The 27,376-nt window shown below is 34.5% G+C and overlaps 2 protein-coding genes across 2 annotated transcripts in view; one reads left to right on the plus strand and one right to left on the minus strand.

The window, feature by feature from the left end:
- Window positions 1–27,376, plus strand: part of LOC150107429 (cytokine-like nuclear factor N-PAC) — a 421,033-nt gene that overhangs the window by 281,603 nt on the left and 112,054 nt on the right. The window lies entirely within an intron of this gene.
- On the minus strand, window positions 420–9,967 carry LOC150107430 (uncharacterized). Its single transcript, XM_090391289.1, has 2 exons — window positions 9,681–9,967; window positions 420–4,376 (listed from the first exon to the last, which is right to left on the minus strand). Exon 2 carries the CDS (start codon window positions 4,341–4,343, stop codon window positions 1,602–1,604), a length of 2,742 nt encoding a protein of 913 aa, XP_090247415.1. The 5' UTR covers window positions 4,344–4,376; window positions 9,681–9,967; the 3' UTR covers window positions 420–1,601.

A 27,376-nucleotide genomic window follows, 5' to 3' on the forward strand; every position in this document is an offset into this window, starting at 1 on the left:
ACAGATTTAACTTATGAGAAATTTTTGCCATAGTATCAAGGCATCTTCAGTATGACTTTCAAATTAAACAAAAACTGATATATTCAACAATGATGTGCACGTACATGATGTAGAGTGTCATGGTCTAACTATAAGAAGATTAATAATAAGAAATAAATATTATTATTGCTGGGTACTTTTGGAGGGCATTCAGATGATACTTTCACTGCCAGCCCTATGAAGAGGACTAACAGTCCAAAATACAAAGATCCCTTTGATGGTAGAGCTCATGTTTGAAACCTAACATAAGCTCAAGATTTTTTTCTGAACTGGCAAATTTGCATGTTTTACACAAATATGATTCTTTCTTTATTGCTTTTGTACTATGGTAAAAGTAATTATTCTTGCAGAGCTTCAGATCTCAAATACACACAAATAAGAACATTGTCATGTACTAAAGTTTTATTGTAAATTTTCTGCATCCAAACTTTACATCTGCAATCCTTATTGGCATTACATATATGTATATATACAAGAGTACAGAGTTATTCACGAGGAAATAATGCACAATTAATTTTTCATCATCACTGCTTAATGATAGATAATTTTACATTTATTACAAGCATAAAACTTGGTCTTGAAAATGTACCATTAGAACTGATAATCCTGAAAAGATCATTTTTTTCCCCCAGTGCATTAATATATATAATAGTAAGTTTATTTAATATAGTTGTCTGCTTGATACCAGAACAAGAACCAATTCAGTTAGCTACAGCTAGCCATATTTTGAAAAATAAAAGCATTTTTACAGTCCCTTAATTTTTTTTTTCTTTTTATTAGATAAGATATGGAAGGCATAAGTCTGGAACATGATAACAGCAAATATGAAAAATGCTGTTTTGGAATATTTTTGTAATATGGCAATGGGGTGCATTATACCTGATATTGGGCAAGAAGGATATGGGAAGAACACAAGCCCTGCAGGAACCTTAAGTAGCAACATGCTGTTTCTTCCACACCTTCTAATTTGGTTCTTAAGACCCGTGTTATCTTTATACTTAGAAAAATATGTGGGTCTAAGGGACGGCATTTCACTTGTGAAAAATATTATATGAAAAATACAAGGTGGTAACATAACCATTTACCTTAATAAATAAGGTATCCCAATGACACTTTCTGAAAGACTTTTTTTTTTCTGCTTTTTAAAACCACTTTTATTTCAACCCCTTTCATAAACCACTCTTGCTTTATCAAATTTTGCATGCTCAGTTTATTTTTTTTCTCTAAAAACTTTACTTGGCTTTCTCTTTAAACATAGTTAATTTAAAAAAATAATCATAGATATTGATTACTTGCCGGCCAAAATGCTTAACATCTTTAATTCATTACTATTCATATTGATTTTCCAGTTAGAAATCACATGGGAGACAGGTACATAGTGTTTAGTTTTTTCATATAATTTTATCTGAAGAGAGCCACAATATAATTCTTTGGTAATTGGTGCTGTATATTTCTTTTCTAAAACCAAAACGAACACAGCAAGTAGTAGGGCTTTGAAAGGGATTTTCTTTTACAGGAATGTAACAGAAATTTGCAACTTACCTTAAATTACTAATTCTATTCTACACTACTGTTTCATTAGAATCTAAAACTCTTGTATTTTCAGTGTCTTTCATAATAATTGTATTACTCCTACAAAAACTAACTGCTGGAATGTCAGAACCACTTTGCTGTTTATCTGAAGGAATTGCTGCTTGAAGAGATGATACTTCTTTGTTTTCACTGTTTTCTTCTATTGCATCTACCATTATGTTGTCATCTGTTTCCATACACTCCTGAGCTGACACCTCAGATATTGCTTCATCAGGTGTAAAATATGCAGATAACTGACTAGAGTTATCTACAGAATCCACAGGTATTCGATCTAGTGATGAATGAACAAGTGTACATATCTTTGGCACAAAAACAGGTTCTACACTAATTTCTGGTTCAAATATAATAGAATCTGTTCTAGCACACACATTTCGGCAACTTTCAAGATTAAGATTTTCTAAGATTTTGTTAAGATGTTGTTGTTGTAACTTATAATTTTCTCGCAGTTTATAAAGTTGATGCGTGCTAAACTTGCGTATTCTATTGCGCTGGAAGATATAATTTTCACGTAGCCTTTCTATTTGAGAAGTACTATAATCACGTACCCTTTGTACCTGAAAGTAGTAATTGTCTCGAATTCTGTCTATCTGCTGAGTGCCATAATCCCGAATATCCTTTAAGCGCTCAATCTGAGCTGAATAACTTTCACGGAGTCTTTCCATTTGTTGCATACAGTTGTCTTTTATGCGTTGTACTTGAAAATTATAATTTTCACGTAAGCGATCTAGTTGTGCCCGCTTATAATGTTCCATGCCTTCAAGTATTCGTTTAATTTGCTGAGTTTTTGGTGAATGGCTACCAATGTAACATGGGCATCGAATTCCACATCGATTCATTACTAATCGAATAAATACTGCAGTAAGAGTAAGTAACAAAAAACCAAAACTGGTTGCCATACCAACTAATATACTTACAATTTTTACATGCATCAAAAATTCATAATCTAAAGTAAGTCTGATAGCTACTGACTGATTGTTCAAAGGATTAGATGCAATGCACATATAAAAGCCACTGTCATCTCTCTCTATACTTCGGATCAAAAGGTTTCCATTTTTGAGAAGGAGAAATCTTTCCATCTCTTCTTCTGGCAGAGAAACTAAGTCTTTTGTGTGCATTACAGGATGGTTAAGTGAAACAAGAGTTATGTTTTCTGGAGGATCCGATGCATTAAAAAAGGATGGTGGGGGCCAGTGGAAGACAAATCTTTGAGGTGTTACCCAAGTTAAAGATGGAAAAGGATTCCCTTCTACTTGACATTGCAAAAGAGCTGTTGAGCCCATTCGAAAATGAGCTTGAGTGGAATACTGCTTAATGGAAGCGTTGTTACAGACAATATCATGATCAAGGGCATCAAGTAAAAGGTGACCTTCTAATGCACGTGGCATATTACAAATAATATCAGAAGGAGAAAAAATATTTGTATGTGTACGATCTCCAATCCATGTTAGTAGCCAATATAAGTAGCAGTCACATTTCCAGGGATTGCCATTTAAATGAACAACATGCAAATTTTCTAAAGGTGTAAAGAGACCTGTAGGTAGAGTAGTAAAGTTATTTTTACTCAGATCTAATATTTTGAGCCTCTGGTTAAAATGAAAAGCTAAAGAAGAAATAGATGATAACATTGGGGAATTGGAAATATATAATGATTCTAAATTTGAAAGACCTTTCAGACTTGTAGAAGAAATATTTTTTAACTGATAAAGATCCATTAAAAATAATACTGTTAACCTGTTTAGGAAGAGGAATGATCTATCCAGTGACAGTAAAGGATTATGACTCATGTCCAAAACTTCAAGACTTTGCAAAGGCTTAAATGTTCCTTCTTGAATGATACTTATGTTATTAGCACTAATGTTAAGATGTTTAACACCATGTAAATTTTTGAAACTCAGAAGTCCTATTGAAGAGATATTATTTTCACTAAGATCAAGATATGTTAGACTATGTAAAGACCAGAATACAGCATTACTAAGAGTCTGCACTTTGTTTGTTCTTAAAATAAGAATGGAGAGGTTTTTTAAACTCTGAAACCATTCATGTTTCAGATTCGTTAAATTATTTTCTGATAGATCTAAAACCACTAATAATGGCATGTGCTTGAAACCTATTTCATCTATGCTATTTATTTCATTACAACTTATATTTAAATAATGTAGAGATTTAAGACCATAAAATGTATGAGCAGAAATCACTGTCAGTTCATTTCTGGACATGTTAAGAACAGATAAATGTGAAAGATTTGCAAATACCCAGTCTGTTACAGTTGAATTTAGCTTGTTTCCACTGAGATCAAGGGTGTGCAAATTTACTAGATTAGATAAACAGTTCTGATTCAGATATGAAACGTTATTACACAAAAAGAGTGTATTTAGAATACGAAGTTCTTGTTTGAATTCATGTGAAGTTAATGAATTGTTATATAGAAATAGATATACAGCTGAAGATGGTATTCCTAAAGGTACTGGTGATAATTCTTTATTCCTACAATCGACTTCGTACCACGTTTTCCTGACATTGCATATACATTTAAGAGGACAGTTTTGGTCTGTGTTACTTGTAGCTTCCTCTCGCGTTACAGAATGATACAGTTTCATATTTTCCATGTTCTGTGCAACATTAACACCGAAAACACAAGCACTGAAGACAACACATACACCTAGACACAAAAACACATAACTGTAGTCTGAAGAAACAGGAGGAACCATCATTAAAGTTCCATGCACACCAAGCCACTCAGATTCCTGAAATACAAATATATAATTTAATTATTTTAAAATTGACTTAAGAAAAATATTTCAATATGAATTATATATATACAGAGGGGAAAAAATGTTAAATATTTGCATTTTAATTACACCTGTTATGAGAAAATCCACTAAATATTCATTGGTTTTCCATATTATCCATGGATCATGGATTTGGAAATATATAATGATTCTAAATTTGCAAGACCTGTCAGACTTGTAGAAGAAATATTTTTTAACTGATAAAGATCCATTAAAAATAATACTGTTAACCTGTTTAGGAAGAGGAAAAATGGTATTCCATTCAGAATACCATTTTTTTGTAGACAATCAAGACACAAATTACTAAATTCAGCATAATGAAACACTATACTGTTTTGTATGTATTGTTATAATTTTGTTATACAGACAAATGTCTATATAAAAACAGATGTGATGTCATACTCCCATAGTAAACAACAGATTCTATTCATGCACAATAATCAATATATATATATATATATATTTTTCCCCCTGTGAAAAATTTGGTAATTAAAGTAAATCAGGTTATTCATAAGATACTAACTGAAATTAATCCTGAACAGCATTGCTACAATTTTTGCTGTTCACTAGTACATATAGAGTAAGAATCTGATAATCAAGTACTTCGGTTCCATCAGATTATTGGATATTTTGGACCATTCCTCTAGAAATAACTCAGGACACTTATTTCAAACTTTACATTTTAGAAATCAGTTAAAGTAATTATGAGAATAACAATATGAGTAGCCCCTTCCCTTTCTGGAAACAGGCTGGCTAATAAGTAATTGTTTTTAAGTATTGTTTAAACTGTGTGCAAAACACTAGAAAAAGGTAAAATCTAAAAATTGTGGCATTTGCAATGACATGCAGCAAAACAGGTCTAAATCACTTTACAAGACTGATTTTGATAATCAGCTTGATCTGCATTACTTACTAAAAGCATATATCATTTCTCTACTAAAGGATGAAAACCTTATCCTTCAGTAGAGAAGTGATACATGCTTTTCTATAAGGTTTTCTATGTTAACATTCATTTATTCTGAGAATTATTATTTTGTAATATTAATAGAAAAGTTGGTACAATTCTCTTAATAAAAGCAGGATGTATTCATAGAAGATTAAGACCTACAAAGTTATGAATTCTGCTTCATCAAACTGTTTTAAATTATCTTACATATATATTTCAAAAAATGTTAGGAAAAAATTACTGCCTTGTTTTATTGCAAAATGGCAACATTTTGATGAATAAAATATCTGAGGAGTTAACAGTGCCTTTTGATATGTTTGTTTAACAAGAGCTATGCAAAGAAAAAAATAAATAAATATAGGAATTCTCAGAAAAGTGAAAGGAGGGTAAATTGTTTTGCTGCACAAGGGAATAGCAAAACTGAGGTTTTCAAATTACAGTTCAGTGTGTATACAATTAAAAAGTAGTGAGGCCTAGGATCCAGGATTCGGCTGATAACAGAATTCTTGATTGAAGGTATCATAGATTTTTTAGGGAAAGTAAGGTTCTAGAAATTTTCATATTACAACAGGATGTACTGGAAAAGTGTTGGGGGGGGACTAAATTTTGCTAAATCTTTGGACAGATTTGAATGCTGCACAAATTGGTGTTTAAATGGGAAGAGATGGGGGTTAGATAATAGATTAGTGAGTGAGTTAGAAGACTAGTTGTGTATAGAACAGCAGTATCCCAGAAAGTGGTAAGTCACTAACAGTGTGATGTTAGGGTCTACTTTAGGACCATTCTTTTTTATCTTATATATTAATGATAGAAAGTACTGCTGTGGGATATACTAAAGAAGGTAGAGGAAAAAGGACCCATAGCGATGGTTGGTAAAGACCTGAAATTTAGAATTGTGCAGACAACACAGTGGATTATGACACTGATGAAAACATAAAAATAAAGATTATAGTTCCATTGTACATGGCTTTTCGCAGGCCACATATGCAGTCTGTTTGAAGTTAAGTTGCCAAGTTTTCAAGGAAATAAAATTTTTGGAAGGATCCAGAGAAGAATAAGGTATGATTGGATTTCTAGAATGTTGGATGTGAGGATAGATTAAGGGAATGTCATCTGCAGAGTCTTGCAGATAGGCTCTGAAGATACAATTGGGAGGAGAGGCAATCTGATAAGGAGTTTGTATCAACAGAGGAAAATGTACAGAACAAGATCCTGGAAATTGTATAAGGAGAGTTGAGCTAGGAATTTGGTTGGAAAACTTGTGCAAAATGGAATGCATTCCTGAGTGAGCACTAAATAGGCAAGTGTTGTGTTTTATGTCAAGAACCTCTGGCAATGAGTCTTTTGTCTCCAAGCAGGTTTACTGATATTCTCTGTAATAATGAATACAATGTTAGCATGGGTTGATCAAGTTAGTTTGAATTACAGCTGAAGCAGCTAAGACTATGAGGACAGTGTGTGTCTTTTAATTACACATTTTTCTCTCCAGTTTGCATATTTTGTGAGATGTTAAACTAGTCTCCAGGAGGGAAAATTCCAGCCACCTCTGCATATATTGTTAACACTTATTACAACACTGCTGTGTTTATTATCATCACACATCCATGGAATCAAGTTCCATGGATGTATGATGTCCCACTGTTCACACACACAGCTCATCATACCATGCCTTAAACGTATTCAGTCTCCATACTTACACTTTCAGTTTATGCTATGTGCCACCTAATATAATAAAAAAGCACATAGTACAATGCAGAAAGTGAAAGAATAAGTATTTAAATAAAATTAGTTGTGCAATTCAATGTTAATGTTGATGGCTTTTTAATTAGTTGTGTAAGTTATTCCAATTGGGGACTTGGGTTTCTAAATTTGTAATTACTTTACTATTATTTTTCAGAAAATCACAACATATACCCAATATTAATTATAACAACATTCATTAATACTTTCTATATTTCAGAAAAATTACATTGCCATCATCAAGGATCACAAAACAATATGTGCATGCAGGCACAAACTAAACATATCATTGTTTTGTTATCCCTGATCACAAAATAATGTTGCAAAACAGAAGTATTAATTAAAGTTATTAATATTGAGTATATGTTGTAATTTTCTGAAAAATAATAATGTATAACCAACATATAAGCCTTTCCACTAGAAATAAGTTTATAATTACATTACTTTGATGTTATCAAAAAGACTTATGGTGCATCCTCTTTCAGAAACCAATAGTAGTAATGGCATACTATAGATATAATCATCCTGTTATCCAGAATATTTTTTTAACTAATCACCCTGGAACCCCCAATATGATTAGTAAACAAAAATTCACTATTATTCATAGCATCAATTGTATATATGATGCCATGCAAGCTTCCTATCCAATTTCAAATATTAAAATCTATATTACTGATTATTGTGCATATCTTCCACTGTCAACTTATTTTATTCTAATTAATTGTAATTTATTTATAGTGACTTGTGCTTGAAACAGTTACATGAAAAGATTATGCAAAAAAATAATAATAATAATCTCTTTATTTTGGTTAATGCTGCACACATATATAGATTTTTTTGGTCCTCCCACCCACAAAAATTGATTAGCCATAAAGCTGTGTGTATTCTTAGTGACTTCTCCCTCCCAGTGCATGCAATAGAATCATTATGATTGTGCAGTACTTCTATGTAATGCCTATATGGAACGTTCTTTATTCCATGACTACTATCATAACACTTTTCTATAATGCTAATAGTAAGTGCAAGTACCTTATGTCATTCTTATGACTAAACTTTTATTTCAGAATTATCTCAAACTCTATTTTGCACACCTTTTTTCTGATAAGTGTTACATAAGTTTTATTTTAATGTTTAATAAACTACTAGATAATTCATAAGTTTAACACTAAGTACATCTTGTCTTATTTCAGAATAGTAACAGGAAACAATTTCTAAATTATATATTCTATAAAATGCAGAAAACAAGGTAAAGCATTATCATAATTCATTACTAAATATGCCTTTTTTTTTTTTTTAACCAAACCACATTTTTACTATTTTCCTTAAAATCTAAATCACTGAATAGTCTAAAGCAGTTTTTGGAACATCTGTTAAACCCCCATCAAAATTTACTTTTCCATGGTTGGTGGAGGGAAACTGAAACAAAGTCATCCATTGCTGCTCTTATCAAATGTGTTACCCAACTCTTTAAGATAATCGAGAGCGTTTTGTATTAACTTGCATCCCTGTACTTCGACTACCAGTATCCCCCAAAACATGTTAAGGGAACATATGCTGATGTCATTTGTTTTGCAAAGAGTATACAGGCATATAAAAGTTTCTACAAAAATGCTCAAAGATTTTACATAGTAGGGATTAATAAATATTAATGCTGCCATGCATTTATAGAATAAGAGTCATCATGTACAGTTACTTTATGGACGAATACAGCTTAGTTAGCATAACAGGCAGGTTACCATCTCAGAAAAATCTGATTGCCCATCAAAAGTTATTTGTTGTAAACTCAACAGCATTTGACATATTAATTTGGCACCCACCAGCGGAATACACTAGTCACGTATTTGTAGTTTAATGCCGGCTCAATACGCGACTTATAGAACTCCATACCACACGCTTTATTGGAGGATAGTCAGTTTTTATTCTTGGAATAGGAAACGGTTATACTTTAATAAAAAGATATAGCCTTATTTTCATTTTGTAGGATTATATGAAACTATACGAATGGCATTTTAAAATATTTAAATCACTAATGATTAAGAAAATTGATTGTGGTTCACTTTTCTCTAATTAGGCTCATTTCTTAAGTTGATATCAACATCAACTTAAGAAAGTTTTATTTATATTTATAAAATGTACTTTTCGTGACTACTCTTTCCTGAGAGAATACAAAAAAAAACGTTAATTTTATGATATACTGTAATGTCTTCCTTGTAGAAATTTTACTAAGATCAAAAGTAATTTTTTCGGTTACCAAAATCGATCTATTTTGCATATATGAATAGTCAGAAATTCAATTTTTGCTTTAGTGTCTTCATTCCCTTGCTTCTGCATGCTGAAAAAAATAAATTACTATGTTGTCAGTTTATCTAACAGCGAATGATTCTGGAGTATATAAAATCATACACTGCGTTGTATGGTTAAATCCGTACCATTCACCTGAAAATACCCTAACATCTTGAAATTTTATATTTAAACTGCAGATTGTTGTGTACGATAAAAGGTACAAGTTTGTCGTCGATTAATTGAATCATACAGTTTAAGAGGAGAATGAATGTATCTACTGTTTAACTTACCTAACAATAGTAAGCAGCTAGGTCATGGTGGCCAATTTAGTACCCTGCTATGTGCTCTCTTACATTTGAGCGCGAGCCATTGTAAACCATGTTGCATGACCGCTTATTCTGTGTGCCAAAACTTAATATAGTTATGACTGAATAAAGAGATATTATATTCAGGAATGTTTCAACTGATTTTAATACGAATTCCCATTCCTTGCCTATAGTTAAGTTCATGTCAAACGCATTAGTAATAGTTAATATATAGATAGATACAGCAGAATGCAGTCTGCACACCACTTCGTCAGTACTCTCTCACACAGTATACTTGTTTGTTAGTTTTACGTTGTACGTGTACGACACTGTAGCGGTGTAGTGCTCACGCTCAGTTCCTAATCGGGTTCTTGAGAATTTCATAAACAGTATGCGTGAATGTTAAATGATCAGATGGGGGAAAATTAGGCGCGATAATTCATTAATTTTTATGAAAAATAATACCTCAGTAGGGTTTATCAGTTTAATGTAATATTTTAAAAACATATTTTTCATGCATTACGTGTTCTATGGAAAGCAAATTAAGAAACTTGTATTATAAAATAATTTGCCGAAGTTATGTGAATTCTGACCTTAAAAAAAGTGCCGAGATTTCTCGATTTATCATCGCGCATTTAAGATCGAATCAAAATAATGTTTTTCAGTAGTTGAGGTGTCCTCTCTCTTTTTTTTTTTTTTTTTTTTTTTTTTTTTTTTTTTTTTTACAAAGGATTTATGATTTTCATTCCAAATCATACATTTTAACTTTATTCTTGTGCAGTATGGGACTGATTCTCAGATTTGTTATTTTGAGCAAAAAATTTCTAATAAACTAAGCTTTTTTTTTTCCCTTTTTAAGGCTAAAATTATAGCTAGCAGAAATAAGCATTAACAATGTTACATACCTTATGGCATTAATAGGAAAAAGCAAATTTAAAAAAATATTTTCAACTAAGCTTACCTTGCTGTCTTTATTATGTGACACCTCCAGGGAGTCCAAAGACTCATCAGGGAATGTGTGCCAACAACATCGAACGATTAACTCCTTTCAACTACTAACCGCACTCAAACTTGCTTAACTTTTTGTGTGAGCCATTAGTAGCAGAAATTCTACCAATCGTCCAACCTTTGCTGGCAGAGGTTGGTCGATTGGCTTTTAAGTAGTACAAGACAAAAAAAAAAAAAAAAGGAAAATTTCTTACTGGTAATGAAGATGGGACAAATATTGTAATGACTAATATAGCAGAGAAAACATAAATAGTGAATTTATCAAATCAGAGTATGAAGTTGAAAAAGAAAATCTTGGAGTAGAGATGCTGGATGAAGAAATTAAATTAATGAATTACCTAACTGAAAAACTAGGAACAGATGAAATACCTACTGAAATTGTTTTAAAAAAAAAAATGAGATGCAATAAAGCTGCATACATTGATTTTATAGGTTTGAATAAAGCATTTGATAATGTATAATGGAACAAGTGTTTTAAAATAATGAAGGAAATTAGAATACACTGGAGTGATAGAAGACTAATTAGAAGACAAAATCTGGTATTCCAGATATGGTTTTATTAAAGCCTTATATAGAAGAACAATAACCTCCCTATCCTTGCTTGTTAGTGTTCGTTATTAACCATGTAATCTGGTGTGCTGTTTTGGTTACCTTCACAATATGTCCTCTAAACATCAACTTCCTGGCTTGATCTGTTTCCTGCACTTCAGTTCCATCAATATAGTATGCAGCTTCTGATCTCTTTCCAAAGTGCATTGCCTTGCACTTGGCCACATTAAACTGGCAGCCATTTACCTTTACCCATATTTTACCTATGTGGAATCTTGTCAAATGCTTTTGCAAAGTCTAGCAATATCACTGATTAGCCATTTCCCTTATTCAACTCCATTGTCATTTTATTATAAAAAGTAAGCAAATCACTTGGCAAGACCTACCCTTCTCAAAACCATTTGTCCCTTATATCATATTCCTATCTAGTCAGTCCTGAATTCTGTCTTTCATCAATTTGTCCATTACCTTATACACCACTCCTGAGGTGTTCATTGACCTATAATTTGCTACTTCTGTCTTCTTGAAGCCTCCTTGATGCAGTTGGACTATTTTGCCCCTTTTTCATTCTATTGACACCTACCTCTTTCCTACTGAGGCTTAAATTACACATCTTGGTTAGAGGAGCTGATAATTCCCTTGCACGTTCTCATAATGCACAGGCTGATATGCCATCTAATCCCATGGCTGTGTTTTTATTGAGGTCTGCATTATTTTAAGCACCTCTATTTCTTCAACTTCTATTCTCCTGTCAGTCAATGTCACATCTGACATTGCAGTGTCACCACTTAGATGGTACACCTATGCAAAATGCTCACTCAGTAATTCAACTGTTTGGTTTGGTTCTGTTACCTGACCACTATCAGCACTTTTTAAAGTCATCCTTCTATAGTCATTCTTCCTTTTACTTGCCACATAGTAAAAGAACTCTTCAAGATTTCTCTATCAGATAGCATTCTCTCATAACTAGCTTTAATTTCTTAATTTCCAACTTCTTATCTTGGACCTTTTTAAGATACTTGAAAGAGTCGGCAGGTGGGGATTAAACCCCTCATATTGTTCTAACAAGGATTATTTCAGTTAATTTGCAACAGGCATTTTGGATCAGGAGAGTTAAAAAAAAAAAAAAAAAAAAAAAGAACAACAGAAAAGAACCATAAAAATCACTGAAGTTATTCCATTTGATGTTATTGAAGTGCCAAAGGATGCTGGGCTAATATAATGATTGGGTGAAGGTCCTCTAAAAAAAAGGAAATGTGGATAAAGTTGCATTTATAGAAATATAATCTGATATCTATTATATATTTTGGAAGGAAGGTTATTTAAGAAAAGTTTGGGGATAATAATGAGGATTATCTAATTCTGGTTGGTAGATGTGTCAGATCATTAATAGTAATGCTTCAGCATCTCTTCCAATCTGATTTATCAAATTAGTGAAGAGAATCCAGTTTAATTATGAACATTTTAATCTCCAAGCATGATCTTACCATTTTGTTAATTAGTGCTTGTTCATCCTTTAGAAATAAACATTCAGAAAGGCCAGAGTAATTATCAGAAGTGAAGGCAGAAAATGCAGTCAGGGAATTTTTAGCCAGTGTAAATCATACAGAAGGGATTCAAAAATTATCTATCTGTCTGATAAATGCTTCCTATCATTAACCTTATGGGTAGAATCACATGAAATGTAGTTTGGAAAGTGAAGATGAACATTATCAATCTGTGATTGAGGTTATACATGTAGTGATGATGGTGTACATCATTTGAATTGCTGCCATGAAGTGAGTGTGAAAGTTTTTTTTTTTTCATACGAGATTCTTGTTCTGTTATATAAGGCTTTGATTAGGCCACACATGGACTATTGTGCCCAGATTTGGTCACCTGGTTTTCAGAAGGATGAAGAGATGTTGGAAAGGGTCCAGAGTGACTGACTAGGATAGTTTCTGACCTCTGGAATGTCGAGTATGAGGAAAGATTGAGGAGATGCAATTTGCAGAGTCTAGTGTACAGGAGGAAGAGGGGGAGATATGATAGAGACCTACAAGTTGGTAAGGGGTTGTTATAGGATCAATACTGGATAAGTTCTACAGAAAATAGTGGGAGATCGAAACCAGAGGTCATCCCTGGAAACTGTATAAAGAAGGTGTGAGTAGGGGGAGTGAGAGGCAAGTTTTTTTCATGAAGAGTTGTAAATGATTGGAATGCCTTGCCTGAGAGTGTGGTGTCTGCAGGGAGTTTGAATGTGTTCAAAAAGCATGGTATGATGAGCTGTATGTGTGTGATAAAAGGACCTCCCAGATGAGTCTTTGACTCCATGAGGTCTTGTGTAATAATAATAATAATAATAACTTTGACCCTTCTAAACTGCCAGCATCCGTAAAATATCAACTCTACATAATATTATGTCGCAGTTGCTTTTCTCCATATTTGCTGTGGGTAACTTCAGTGGACACTCCATGGAGGCCTGAATACTAATAATAATACCTTGCAAAACAGTGAAAGAGTCTGGATTGTGAAGTACATGCTAGATTATACGTGGGTAGTCTGAAAAGTTCTCAGTCTCAACCATAAATGGCAACACTATTGGCAAGATTTTTTTTGTATGTTGTTACATCTGTCATAAGCATTGATGTAAAATTGCAAGTCATTTTATTAGTAGTTTTTTTTTTATACAGCTGTCGGAAGCCAAAGTGTTGTCTGTATCCCTTGAAATGGATAAATTGAGTATTGTGTGGTTATAAAATTCTTTGTAAAAGAAGGTTTAATGCCAAAAGGAATTATTTCGAAGTTCATAAACATTTATGAGCACTCTTCTCCTTCGTTTTTGATAATTAAGAAATGGGCTGCCGAGTTTAAAGATGGCCATACCAGCCTAAAAGATGATCCACATAAAGGACGTCCAAAAAGTGTAACTACACCAGAAATAATTGATCAGTGTATGATATGGTGTTGGATAACCGGCGAGTCAAAGTACATGAAATTGCTGAGAGTATTGGCATGCCAAAAGAACGTATAGGATACATTTTGCATGCAAATTGCAAATGAAAAAGCTTTGTGCAAGTTGGGTGCCGCGCTGATCAAAAACGCACTCACATGAAAATCTCTGAATAGTGCTTGGAGCATTTTAACAAGAATAAAACTGATTTTGTGCATCGATTTATTACTATGGATGAGACTTGGATTCACCAGTACACACCAGAATCTAAACAGCAGTCAAAACAGTGGACAGAAGCCGGTTGTTCAGTGCCAAAGAAGACAAGGTCATGGCATCAGTGTTTTGGGATACTAAAGGCACTTTGTTTATTAATTATCTTGAAAAGGGTAAAACAATAACCAGGGAATATTATTCCGATCTTTTAACCAGACTAGACGAAAAAATTCGTGAGAAAAGACCCGTTTGCAGAAGAAAAAATCATCAGGACGCACCTACCCACAAAGGTGTTTAGGCAATGGGAAAATTAATGGATCTGCACTATGAATTGTTGGAACATCTACCCTATTCCCCAGATTTGGCTCCCTCTGACTTCTATCTCTTCCCAAAACTAAATCTCTTCCTCGCTGGTCAGCATTTTTTTTTCGAATCAAGAAGTGATTGCAGCTATAGATGGGTATATTGCAGGGATGAGATAATTGCACTGGAGCATTGCTGAAATAAATGTTTTTTTTTTTTTTTTTTTTTTTTTTTTTCAAAAAAAAAAAAAAAGAAAAGAAAAACATCATGTCAAAATTTTGTTGGGTGATTTGGATAGATTGGTAGACTAGGCTGAGGCGAGTGGATGTCACTTTAATGTAGCAAAGTGTAAGGTTTGGGGTGAAAATATTTGCAGCAGCATACCACACTGGTGGAACTGTACTCCAGAAAATTGATGATGCCAGAGATTTGGGAGTGTTGGTGGATAGGGAGTTGAAGTTTAGGGGGCACATAGCAAAAGTGGCTAAATCAGCTCATCAGACAACTTGGTTACTGAAGAATACTTTGACGAGCAGAGACACGCAGGTTATTATTCCTCTTTATAGAGCTGTGATAAGACACCATCTTGACTACTATGCCCAGATCTGGGCACCAGGGTTTCTTCTTGATGGGAGGAGTAGGTAGAGAGGATCCAGATGCGAGTGACCAAGATGATAGCTGATCTATGGAATGAACCTTACGAGAACTGGTTGAAGATTTGTGAGTTAAAGAAATTGGTTGATAGGCAGAAAAGGGGTGATGATTGAGACATTCAAATTACTGAGGGGTTTTTACAGGATCAATTCAGAGGAAATTTTTCAGAACAGGTCTGGTGGTGGGAGAACTAGGGGCCATTCATAGAAACCGAGCAAGAGTGTAGTTAGCAAGGGTATTAGAACTAGATTTTTTTACTTTGAGAGTGGTGAATAAGTAGAATAAGCTGCCAGAGTCTGTTGTGAGTGCCGTGAATGAGTTCAAAGCAAAGTAAGATAGATACTGTGTGAATGCTGAATAGTTCTTGACATGATGTTTAGGGCCTCCCTCGATAAGTCCTAAGGATTCCTTAGAGTTGCCTGTAATAATAATAATAATTTGCCATCTTCACTAAACTGAAATAGCTGAAATATTTTACTTTAAATTAAAAATACCAAGAAATTATATACTTGGTTTAATCCTTTATCCAAGTGTAAGCAAACAAGTTTGCGCCTGAACTAATTTCAGGATGGCGGCATCTCATGGTAAAAGTGTATGACTTCACATCACTTGCCTTAGTACCCCATAATGCAATGCACATATCCTTGTGGACATGTATAATGCTGTGCATTATGGGAAGGTCCACAACCCAGACCAGTTTCAATCTTTATTAAGGTCTTGTCAGTGGGAACAGAAGTGGTACCAAGGTTGAAGTAATGCAGAAGTCATATTTCCATATTCAATTAGCCAAAAGATGTCACATTTTATTACTATACATTAGAGATAGATGTTGCAAGTTTTTTCACTTGATTATATTATAAATTAAAGATGGCAAGAACTATATTCTTGATTTCATCCTTTATCCAAATGTAAACAAACAAAGTTTGCGAGTGAATTCACTTCATGACCAGGCTACTTGTTTATAGAAGCTAATGACTATAAAGGCTTCGGTTTCTTTGATTCCCTTGATTTTTTTTCTTTGTTTCAGTCAATATTGCAATTTTCTTTTAATATAAAATTTCATCTATATAGTTTTCTTTGTGAGATAAACTTCTTACATTCCAGGTAGCAAAATGAGTGATAATCTTTTTCCATTCGGTACCTTTAGCCGATCTAGGGTCATTTCCTTTTTGAGCAGTTCTTGAATTCTTGCTTTTGAGACTTGAAAGTAAAATTGTTCTTTGGTTACTAGCCAAAGCACAAGATGTTCCTAGTGGTGGGGCCCACAACCCAGACCAGTTTCAACCTTTATTGAGGTCTTGTCAGTGGGAACAGAGGTGGTACCAAGGTTGAAGTAATGCAGAAGTCATATTTCCATATTCAGTTAGCCAAATTGAAACTGCCTGTCACCTTGAGGCAGCTAGGCTTGCCTTTTTTAGTAGTTAGTAGAAAATATAGTGTGAGAGGAAAAAGTCACCCCTTCGCCCTCAAATTGTTCTAATAGTACTGGGGGGGGGGGGGAGTAAGAAGTAAGAGAGTAGAGGAAAGAAGAGTAGAAGACCAGTCTTCAGTTATAATATACCAAGTGTATATTGTAAGAAGTAAGATCAGGTCTAGCTTGAGTATCTCAGGTTTGTTATACCCATACTCACCAATAGTGAGCTCCTGAGACAATATACAGAAAGAATGAGTGAAGGAAGACTACCCAGAGAGAGAGAGAGAGATACAGAGGTATCGACTTCAAGGGAGAAGGAATAGAGGACAGCCTTTGAAGAGACCGTAACAAACCACTAGGCCTATTACTGGAAAGGAAGAAGAAGAAGATTTATTATGGCAGTTTTTTTAATTTAGTCAGAGAATCCTGCAGATTTGTACCTCATTCATTTATGAGTATTACATCATCTGCATAAAGTAAAGAGCTGAGATTAGCATCTCTAATTTTGATATCAAGTCTAATACTATCTATCTCTGTGTTCACTGGGCATCTATAGATGCCGTATGGTCACTCCGATGCTCGGTGATGTGCCACACCAGGCCTCGCCATGTAGTCCTGTTGTTTGCTTTTCTGGAGACCTCAACTCTCTGAAGATCAATCACTCCACACACACACACACATGCATCCATCCATCTCATCGATGGTCTACCCCTTTTTCCAGGAACTTTACCTTCTATTACTGTTCGGAGAAGTCCCCCCCTTCCATCCTTTCAATGTGTCCAAAATATTTTAACTTTCTTCTGTCAATATCCTTAAGGAACCTTAAAGTTCTACTGATCTTTTCTAACACCTATTCATTTGTATGCCTTTCAGTATATGATATCCTCCACAGCCTTCTGTAACACCACATCTCAAAAGCAGATATCCGTTTCTTATCTGACTTCTTTAGGTTTGAAGTCTCACATCCATAAGTCAGTGTTGGAAAAACAACTGCATCCAAAATCCTCAACTTTGTTCCCATGGAGACAGATCCATCCTTCCAGATTTTAGACAGGTTAGCCATTCCTAACCTTCTTTTGACTGAATAGCAATTCTTCACATTGATAATGGATCCCAGGTACTCAAACTTGCTGACTTCCTCAATTCTAATACTACTTTCCTTTATTATGTGATTCATATAGATGATGAATAACAGTGGAGATATTGTGCACCCTTGTCTCACACCTGATTTAATATCAAAACTGTTTTCCCGTACTTTCTTCAATTCTGACTGCCAACTTACAACTCAAATATAGACTATGAGGGGGAGGGTGCTGAAAAGTTCTAATAAACACCTAGAACAAAAATGATATTAAAGCTACTGATGTAACCACATGAAAGAACATATCTTACAGCCCTTTAAAGGTGTTAAAGGGTATATGTATTATTATCTTCTTCCTCTTTATAGCGATTTTATCTCGCTTGATGCAGGGTCAGCTATGATTATGCAACTGTGGGAAACTCCAACCGGCTTGTCACAGAGTCTGGCATTGAGAGCGGGACAGCTTTTATGACTGTAGACGTGTGCTCACTGGGATGGTTTGCCTGTTCTGGGGGACAAAAAACTCGAGTTTCTGGGTGAAAAACTCTACCTCTGCATGAGGTAGAGTTTTTCACCCAGAGTCTCTGCCAACTTAGAGTCTCGACGAGTCTCTGCCAACTCACCTTTAGTCTAAAGAGACCACCTACTGAGCTACAGAGACTCTGTTATATATATGCTTTATGTATTACTTGATAAAATGCCACATTTACCATCTCTCTCTTTGGTCTTTATCCAAGTTGTTCCTTCTTCAAGCTTCCCTTCTGTTATTTTTCTTACCTTTCTGAAGTATACTTGCATAAATCTTGCTAGAAACACTCAGTAAGGAAATTCCTCTGTAATTCCTGCATTTGATTTTATTTTCCTTTTTATAGATCAGTACTATAAGTGTTCTGTTCAATTCATCTGGAATTCAGCTCTCTGACCAGGCCTTCTGAATTATCCTTCCATATTTGAGCATTTTTGATTGAATATCATCTTCTCCAGCTGCCTTTTTACCACAGAATAAATATTTTAATAATTTCACCTATAGTACTTGAGACAATTTTAAGGATAATGACAACAAACACGAACAAAGACTAAATAAGAATATGAAATTTCAAGGAAGTGTTCAGATCTTTTGACCAGATGCAGTCAAAGGTAGCGAGCTTATTTTGTTGATTTCTGCAGAGGATGACAGTTTCCCAAACTGTCATTCTCCATTTAAATAAATAAAAAATAAATAAATAAACAGAGAGAGAGAGAGCATATTCAAAATATTTGATTACTTGCTTGAAATTTCATCTTCTTATTGAATTTTTTTTTTTTTTGTGTGACTCCCATCCATGAAGAGTTGTAGTGCATGAGTGCTTTTGGTGGACCAAGGAGTACTTTTTATTTTATATATACAGATTGGTGTCCAAATGCTAAGGATAAACTACATTTTTACCTGCATGTGAAAAAATTTTGATGGCTACAACCAAATGTGAATGTAAATTTATTGCCAGCATACTAATTATATTACACACACACACACAAAAGTGTTATAAATTTTGTACAAATTAAATTGTAATACATTTTTGGCAACAAAATTTACAAATTTCCTAAGGACCTAGTTAAGGAATTAATGTACATTACTTATAGAAAACTATGCAGAGAGATATTTCAGTATGAAATATGTCCACCCTGAACTGCAATGCAACTCTCACAATATTGTACCATGCTTAGCACCAAGTGATTCAGGAGTTCTTGGGGCAGACTAGCCAACTCCTCCTTCAGAGCAAGAAGGTCTTGTTTGTTTTCCTGGAATGGAATTTCAAGCAGCAACACTTGAAATTCCCTTCCAGGAAAACAAACAAGGCCTATTGTTTCCCAAACTTGTTCTGTGGGGTTGATCTGGGGAGCATGCTGGCCGTTCGATTCGATTAATAACCTTAGTCTTCAGAAGTATCTCCACTGCTCATGTACAGTGTCGTGTGGCATTGTCATCCATAAAAAATGAATGCTTCACCTACAGCACCACGGAACATTCGAACATGGCAATGAAGAATTTTGTTGCAATATTGTTCATCAGTCGTAGTTCCTTTTTTCCAGCGCTTGTAGCTCAGTGCATTCATTAAGCATAATGCCTCCCCTACTGTGACTCCAGTACCTCTGTATCTCTCCCTTTCAAGCACAATGGTAAGCAGTACCACTTTCATGCTAGATTGAGTATTGTCAAGAATTGGAGGAAAAGACTAAAATAACTCTCGTCTGTAGAGAGTACATTAGCCCATTGGTATCTTCTCCAATTTTTATGGATACAACACCACTAAAAATGTGCTCAACAATGAGCTGTGGATAATGGGGGCGCAGACTGCCAGCCTTCGGGCATATTAGGCCTACTTGTTGCCACACTTTGTCGAGATATCTGCATCAATGTGCTTGAATGGATCTCACTTGCAAGCTGACCTGCCATGGTGCATTAATTACTTTTTGCTCTTTTGACCAGAAATTTGTCTTCATGCTCCATGGAAGAGCGAGAGTGACTGCTTAGCAAACGTCTGGAACATATTCCATTTTTTTGAACTGCTGCCCAGAGTCTGGATACAACACTATGTGATATTCAAGCTCTCTGGCAATATCAGTAATTTTGTGGACTTCTTCAAGCTTTCCAATAATTCTTCCCTGCATGAAATCATCTAGGTGATGTCTTTGAGACATTACAAGACATCCAAGTTTGTAACTTTATTCCTTCATGAAAAGAGCTTCCTTCAAACACAATTCACTTTGCACAGCGTTTTGCCTTTTATTGTGTTGAGTGCTACCACGTGATCCCCTTTGCATGCAATTCGAAAATTTGAATGTGTGCCCGCGTTCTACTTGAAATCATCAGTTATACAAATTGCCACAAACTGATTCATCTGAATTTGTGGTTGTAATCTCTAGGAATAGTGTTTGTCCTTAGGTTTTGGACCCCAATGTTTATATATATATATATATATATATATATATATGTATATATATATATATGTATGTATGTATATTTAAAAAAAAATTATATAATCTGGAAACTGCTCTAGAGGCCAAATATGGAAGAATCCCTTATTGATGCAGGTTCTTTTTTTATCCCCACCTCTCTCTCTCTCTCAATCAATTCCTTAAACTTTGAAGATCATTTCCTTGATATGTTATCATATGCATAATTCGACAAGCCAGTTTCACTGCAGTTACTCATTTCTGAATCTTTTTATCTGTCTCCATCTTCTTGAAACCCTTTCTATACAGTAATCCAGATATGATCTTACCAGAGCCTTGTAAAGTGGTAGAATAACTTGCTTATTCTCAAAATTAGCATTCTTGTGGATATCCACAAGAACCCCCCCCCACACACACACACTCATATATCCAGCTTCATTGAGTATTACCAACAAATTCCCATTAATATAATGCTTTGCCTGTAATGCACCTCCATCCAGAATGTCTAACCTTACACTTGGCAACACTGAACTGAATTCATGTCATTTAAACAGATATGATATATAACCAATCTTTTCAAATCAGTCACAGTATTTTTTATCGGCAATGTTCCTTATCACTCTCCATAACTTGGCATCATCAGATAACTGAGTATCACACTCAAGACTTACCTCCCAATATCATTAACATATGTGCTAACCAACAAAGGCTTAAGTATAAAACCATATGATCAATGCCAGTAAATGGCCACATTACTTGGTGATTCATGTCGGTCAGTCACTCTCTACTTCATGTCAGTAGTTTATTTTACAGTCCCATCTCTTGGAGTTCGTATAACAACCTCCAGTGTGAAATCTTGCCAGATGCCTTGGTGGAATCCATTAGTTGGTATATATCCATCGCCCTTATCCAACTGTTCTACCATCCTGTTACAGAACATAAGCAGATTGTTAAAACAAGATTATCTACTTTTAACAAAACTAGCTGCTCTCTATAAAGGATCCTAGTGTTGTCTACTCATCTTTGATGCAATCTTAGCTATCCTTGCCAATACTCTAATGACCACACCAGGCAAAGGTGGTGAAGGTAACACAAAGGATGGCTGCAATAATGAGAAGGACGCTGACCTACAGAGATAAAAGAGTTATCATTCCATTGTATAAGACCCTGATTAGACCACACTTAGACAATTGTTCTCAGATTTGGTCCCCAGAATTTGAAGGGGATAAATTAACTGTGGAAAGGGTACAGAGGCAGATAACAAAGATGGCTTAAAGACTGCAATGTTAGTTATAAGGATCAGCTGAGAGAATGTGGACTGCAGAGTTTGTTGGATAGAAGAAGGAGAAGTGATATGATTGAGACTTTTAAGCTGTTGAGAGGTGGTTACAGGGTTGACTCTGGGGAGTTCTTTCGCTTGGTTGAACAGCGGGAAGGAGTGATGGCAAGGGGCTATCCCTGGAAGTTACGAAAGGAAACTGAGCAAGAAAGTGAGGAGTGGTTTCTTTGCATGGAGGGTGGTTGAACTGTGGAATGTATTGCCTGATAGAGTGGTGAGAGTGAGAATGGTCAATGAGTTTAAGGAGTGGTATGATAGACTTTGTGTTTCCTAGGAGGGTCCTCCCACATTGAGTCTTGATAGACTTGTGTTTCCTAGTAAGGACCTCCCACGATGAGTCTTTTGACTCCTTTGAGGCCTAAATAATAATAATATAATAACTCTATAATTCATTGCACCAATTTTAGCTTTACTCTTGTATAATAGAATTGTCTTGCTCTCCCTCCACTCATAAACAATCTTGCATGTGCTGAGACTCAAGGTTAACTATCAGATCATGGGCATTGTTAGCTGTTTGATGCATTCCTTCAGCAGGCATTCCAGTGCTTCATCTAGTCCAACTACTGTATTTAAGTTAAGCTCTTGTAACAGCTTTAATACTTTTGTCTATATCTTTTCTTCCTTGAAGGTCCTTCCTAGCATCCAGAGAGCTAATTGGTTTGCTTGGAATATATATCTTATCAAAGTGAACTTAACAATTCAGCTATTTTTTTTTGTGTGTACTGCTTTTCTATCATCTAACATTATTCTTTTGTGAAAATTCTTCCTTTTTTTTTGCTGCATAGCAATAAAATTCCTTCTGATTTCCTTTGTCCTCTTTCCTACCTTTTTTTCATAATCTAATTTTGCCTTCCTCCTCATGACCATTACTCTTCACTTGCTGTGTATAGCACTGCAGAACCTCATTACTCTTCTCATGATATCAGATCCACAGGGTGCAAAAAAAATTGTGCTGGGTCACCAGTCAGACATGCCACTAGTTAAGTGTTAATCTAGGCCACTTGATATATTTCAATCATGTGTTCAGTCATGGACCTAGTCAATTTAAAAGCTCTTGCTAATGCTGTGGTTAATTTTATCCTGTTCTAACTACCAGTGCTGAAGCCACTATATTAGCTACTTATATATTAGTGTATTTATCAGTCTATGAGACATCAAGAAAAAAAATATACCTTTTATCAGTGACACATAACTATTCATTCTTATTTATTTGTTAATGGTATATGATCATTTACACACTTGAATAACTTCTGATTAAAAAATGGTCAATTTCTTTTGTGATATTAAAAACAAATATTGACATTCAGAGTATTCAAAATCAACATAAAAACTCTTAATAAAATGAAACCCTTAGATCTTTACACATTTAACTACACTAGTGGGTTTTTTTGAATTTTGAATTGGCTCCAAAACATTGGCAGATGGATAGGGCCATGATATATGACACAGTGGCAACTTAGAAAATTTGGAAATCATTTGCCTTATGCTTTTAGAATCAATATAAAAAATTATATATTTTGGAAAATATAGTAAAAAAAAAATCTGTAATACTTCTTTCTCATTTCTCCAGTTTTAATATCTACTATTAATGGTTCAAATTTTGAATATCCCATCATTGGGTACAAAATAAGCTAATTACTAATAGTTGTAATTGGTTTATTTGTATTTTACATTACCCTAAAATAAATAAATAAAATAACACACGTTACCATACTGTGAATAGCTGGTTACTTGCCTTATACTAGAGCTCTCCTTAAATATTTTTATTGATGCCTATGTACCTATCCTCTGGAATATGGAATATTGATCATATTCCATTTGATAAAATCAGTCATAAAGAACAAAACAGTTTGTAATGACTATCATCCCAATAAGCAAAATAAGTGAAGTGAAAATACAAAATATTTACAGCATATTTGCCACATAATCTGCATTACATAAATAAAACAGTTAAGTTTAGACTCCTCTTTTAGTTTTTCACTCATTACAGATGAGCACATTTTTCAAGTCTACAGATCAACAATATCCTGTTTTTATTCAGCGCTTGCTTTAAAGTCTTATTCATCTTTTAAGTCTTGTGATGAATTCTTCTAACTCTGGAGATGTAGTTAGTAGATATAGCTTACTTTAAAGCACATATGAGCAACCCGCGGGCCGGATCCAGCCCTCTACTTTTAATCCGGCCCTAATCTATTTCAGCAAAGTTTGTCAGATTCATGGTGGGAGAAAACATGGTGTGTGTTCTACTAACTCACATTAAGCTGACATCATATGACTTGCGCAAAACACACTATGTTTTCTCCAACCAAGGTCTCTTTCTCACTTTGACTAGCGGCGTGTGTGAACGTGTTACAGGATCCAGCCCTCTACTTTTAATCCGGCCCTAATCTATTTCAGCGAAGTTTGTCAGATTCATGGTGGGAGAAAACATGGTGTGTGTTCTACTAACTCACATTAAGCTGACATCATATGACTTGCGCAAAACACACTATGTTTTCTCCAACCAAGGTCTCTTTCTCACTTTGACTAGCGGCATGTGTGAACGTGTTACAACGTGTAAGTTCGGTACTTGCATTGGTGTTGTGCTTTGTTCAGTGCCTGCATTGATGTTATGTTTTGTTTGGTGCCTGCGTTGATGTTGTGTTCTGTTCAGTGCCTGTGGTGTAGAAGACAGTTTTGTTTGACAGTTCTGAATATTGCTTATAAATTTGGGACAATGTCAGGAGTTATTGCAAAAAAAAAGAAAAGTAGATGCAGAGAATCGTCAATTGCAAGACAGCTGGACGGAGGATTATTATTTTATTCTGAATAATGGTTTGCCTGTATGTTTGCTGTGCAACGAATCCGTATCTGGCAACAAAGAATAGAACTCGAAGAGACACTTTACTTTGAGACATGCTGATCACCCATAAATTGATGGACAACTACGAAAAGATGAAATACAGAAGTTGAAGAAGAACTTGGATACCCAGCAGCAAATGTTCAACAAGCAAAGAACGCAGCACCACAGCATTGTCAAAGTTAGCTTTGTGCTAAGCAAAAAAATCGCTAAGCATTCTAAGTCATTTGGTGAAGGAGAATTTATCAAAGAATGTCTGCTGGATGTTGCAAGTATAATATGTCCTGAAAAGAAGAAAGACTTGAGAATATTCGTTTGTTGAGGCGTACTTTTGTCCGACGGATAGAAATTATGGCTGATGATATCAAAAAAAGTTTAAAAGAGCAGATTGCTAGATTGGAAGCATTTTTAATTGCTTTGGATGACAGCACCGATGCCTCCGATACAGCACAACTAGCAATGTTTATTCGAGGAGTTGATGCGTATTTCAACATCACAGAAGAATTATCGGCGCTATGGCCGTTAAAAGAAACAACTACCAGTGAAGATATATTTGAAACAGTCAACACAGTCTTCGAGAGATTTGGGCTTAAACGGAGTTCACTATCTGGCATATGCACTAATGGAGCCCCTGCAATGGTTGGTGCACAGAAGGGATTTATTGGAATAGTTCATGAAAGAGCAATAGAACTACAGATCTTAAAATTTAACAAATTTTCACTGCATTATCCACCAACAAAATCTGTGTGCAAAATCGATTAAATTCACAAATGTTATGGAAATTGTAGTAGCCAGTATTAACTTTATTAAGTCACATGCACTTAATCACTGCCAATTTAAGGAGTATTTGGCAGACCTATTTTCGGATTATGAAGATGTTTCTTATTATTGTGAAGTGAGGTGGTTGAGTAAAGGTGAAAACAATTTTATGATCTGAAACAAGACATTGCAGATTTTATGGGCATAAAAGGAAACACATTTAACCAAGTAAAAGATGATGAGTGGGTGTGTGATTTAGCATTCCTTGTAGATGTCACTGGATACCTAAACTAACTGAATCTTAAATTGCAAAAACAAGGACAATTCATGAACTGCATGGACATGTCAAAGCTTTTTGTAATAAACTAAGATTGTTGAAAAGTCATATAAGAGCTAAAAATTGTTATCATTTTCCTATTCTAGCAACTCATAAAAATATCCCTTATAATTGTTATGGAGATGAACTGAAGGCACTAATAGAGCAATTTGATACAAGATTTGCTGACTTCAAAAACAAAGACTCCACATTCGCTATATTTGCTCTTCCGATGGATGCTGATGTAAATAATGTGCCAGAAAACTAACAGATGGAACTTATTGAGCTTCAGGCAGATTCAGTGCTAAAATCACAATTTAACAACATTGCTTTGATGGATTTTTATAAATTTTATTTAGTGGAAGAACAATATACAAATTTACGCACTTTTTCAAGAAAAATCATTTGTCTTTTCGGCAGCACATATATGTGTGTGAACAGTTTTTTTCGAGGATGAAATACAATAAATCAAAAATTCGGTCAAGAATAACGGACAAAAACCTCAAAAATTATGTGCAATTATCCTTAAGTAATATTAATGTCAATATTGATAGTCTCGTAGTTGACGTACAAGGCCAATCTTCACATTAAATTGTTATGTCGTTCATTATATTATAAAATTTACGTAGAGCTTTATACCGAAGCATTATATTATAAATAAATGAAATATGAAGTAGCAACTTGTTTTAATTCATTTAATATTAATTTATTTTATTTAATAATTTGGTCCAGCCCTTGACTCGGAGACAGAATGATAATTTGGCCCCTGAACTAGGAAGGGTTGCCCATGCCTGCTTTAAAGGATACCTAAAGTAAACGTGCTATTTCTGACTATAATAATGACAGCAAATGTAGTTTTTATATTCTAGAAGGTAGATGTTAACAGATTTTCCAGTCTCTCTGTAGCAAATAAAGTTGCAAACATATGAAACTATATACTCCAGGATTTACCAATGGTTTTTGTGCTTGAGAGAACATATAAAGGTTGATGTTGGATATACATTGTTTAAAAGTGACATGGAGATTATATTTTTGAAATTTAGCTATATTTTCAGGTATACCCTGTTTGTTGAGGGATGGGTATTCTTTTGTTGTGGTCCTGTGTATCAGGTTAGGGAGGGATGCTGGGCATCGGAGAGTTTACTGTGCTTTATAGGGTTCATAGCCATTGGCTAAAAAAATTTAGATGAAGAAAAAACTGTAACTGATGTGACTTCTTATCTAAGTAATTACTATAATGTTCTTCCTTAATTAAATGCCTTCTGGTGTGTAGGTTTTCTTATAAATAAACAAAGAAAAAAGATATAGCATCTGCAAGATATGTGTCTAGGAAAGATAAA

The sequence above is a fragment of the Typopeltis vanoorti genome, chromosome 4, assembly GCF_054136105.1.
Source record: "Typopeltis vanoorti isolate ZY-2024b chromosome 4, IOZ_Tvanoo_1.0, whole genome shotgun sequence".
In the NCBI taxonomy this organism is placed as follows: Eukaryota; Metazoa; Arthropoda; class Arachnida; order Uropygi; family Thelyphonidae; genus Typopeltis; species Typopeltis vanoorti.

Excerpts from the sequence above, each read along its gene's own strand:
- LOC150107430 (XM_090391289.1), bottom strand. The coding sequence starts at position 4,343 with ATGATGGTTCCTCCTGTTTCTTCAGACTACAGTTATGTGTTTTTGTGT.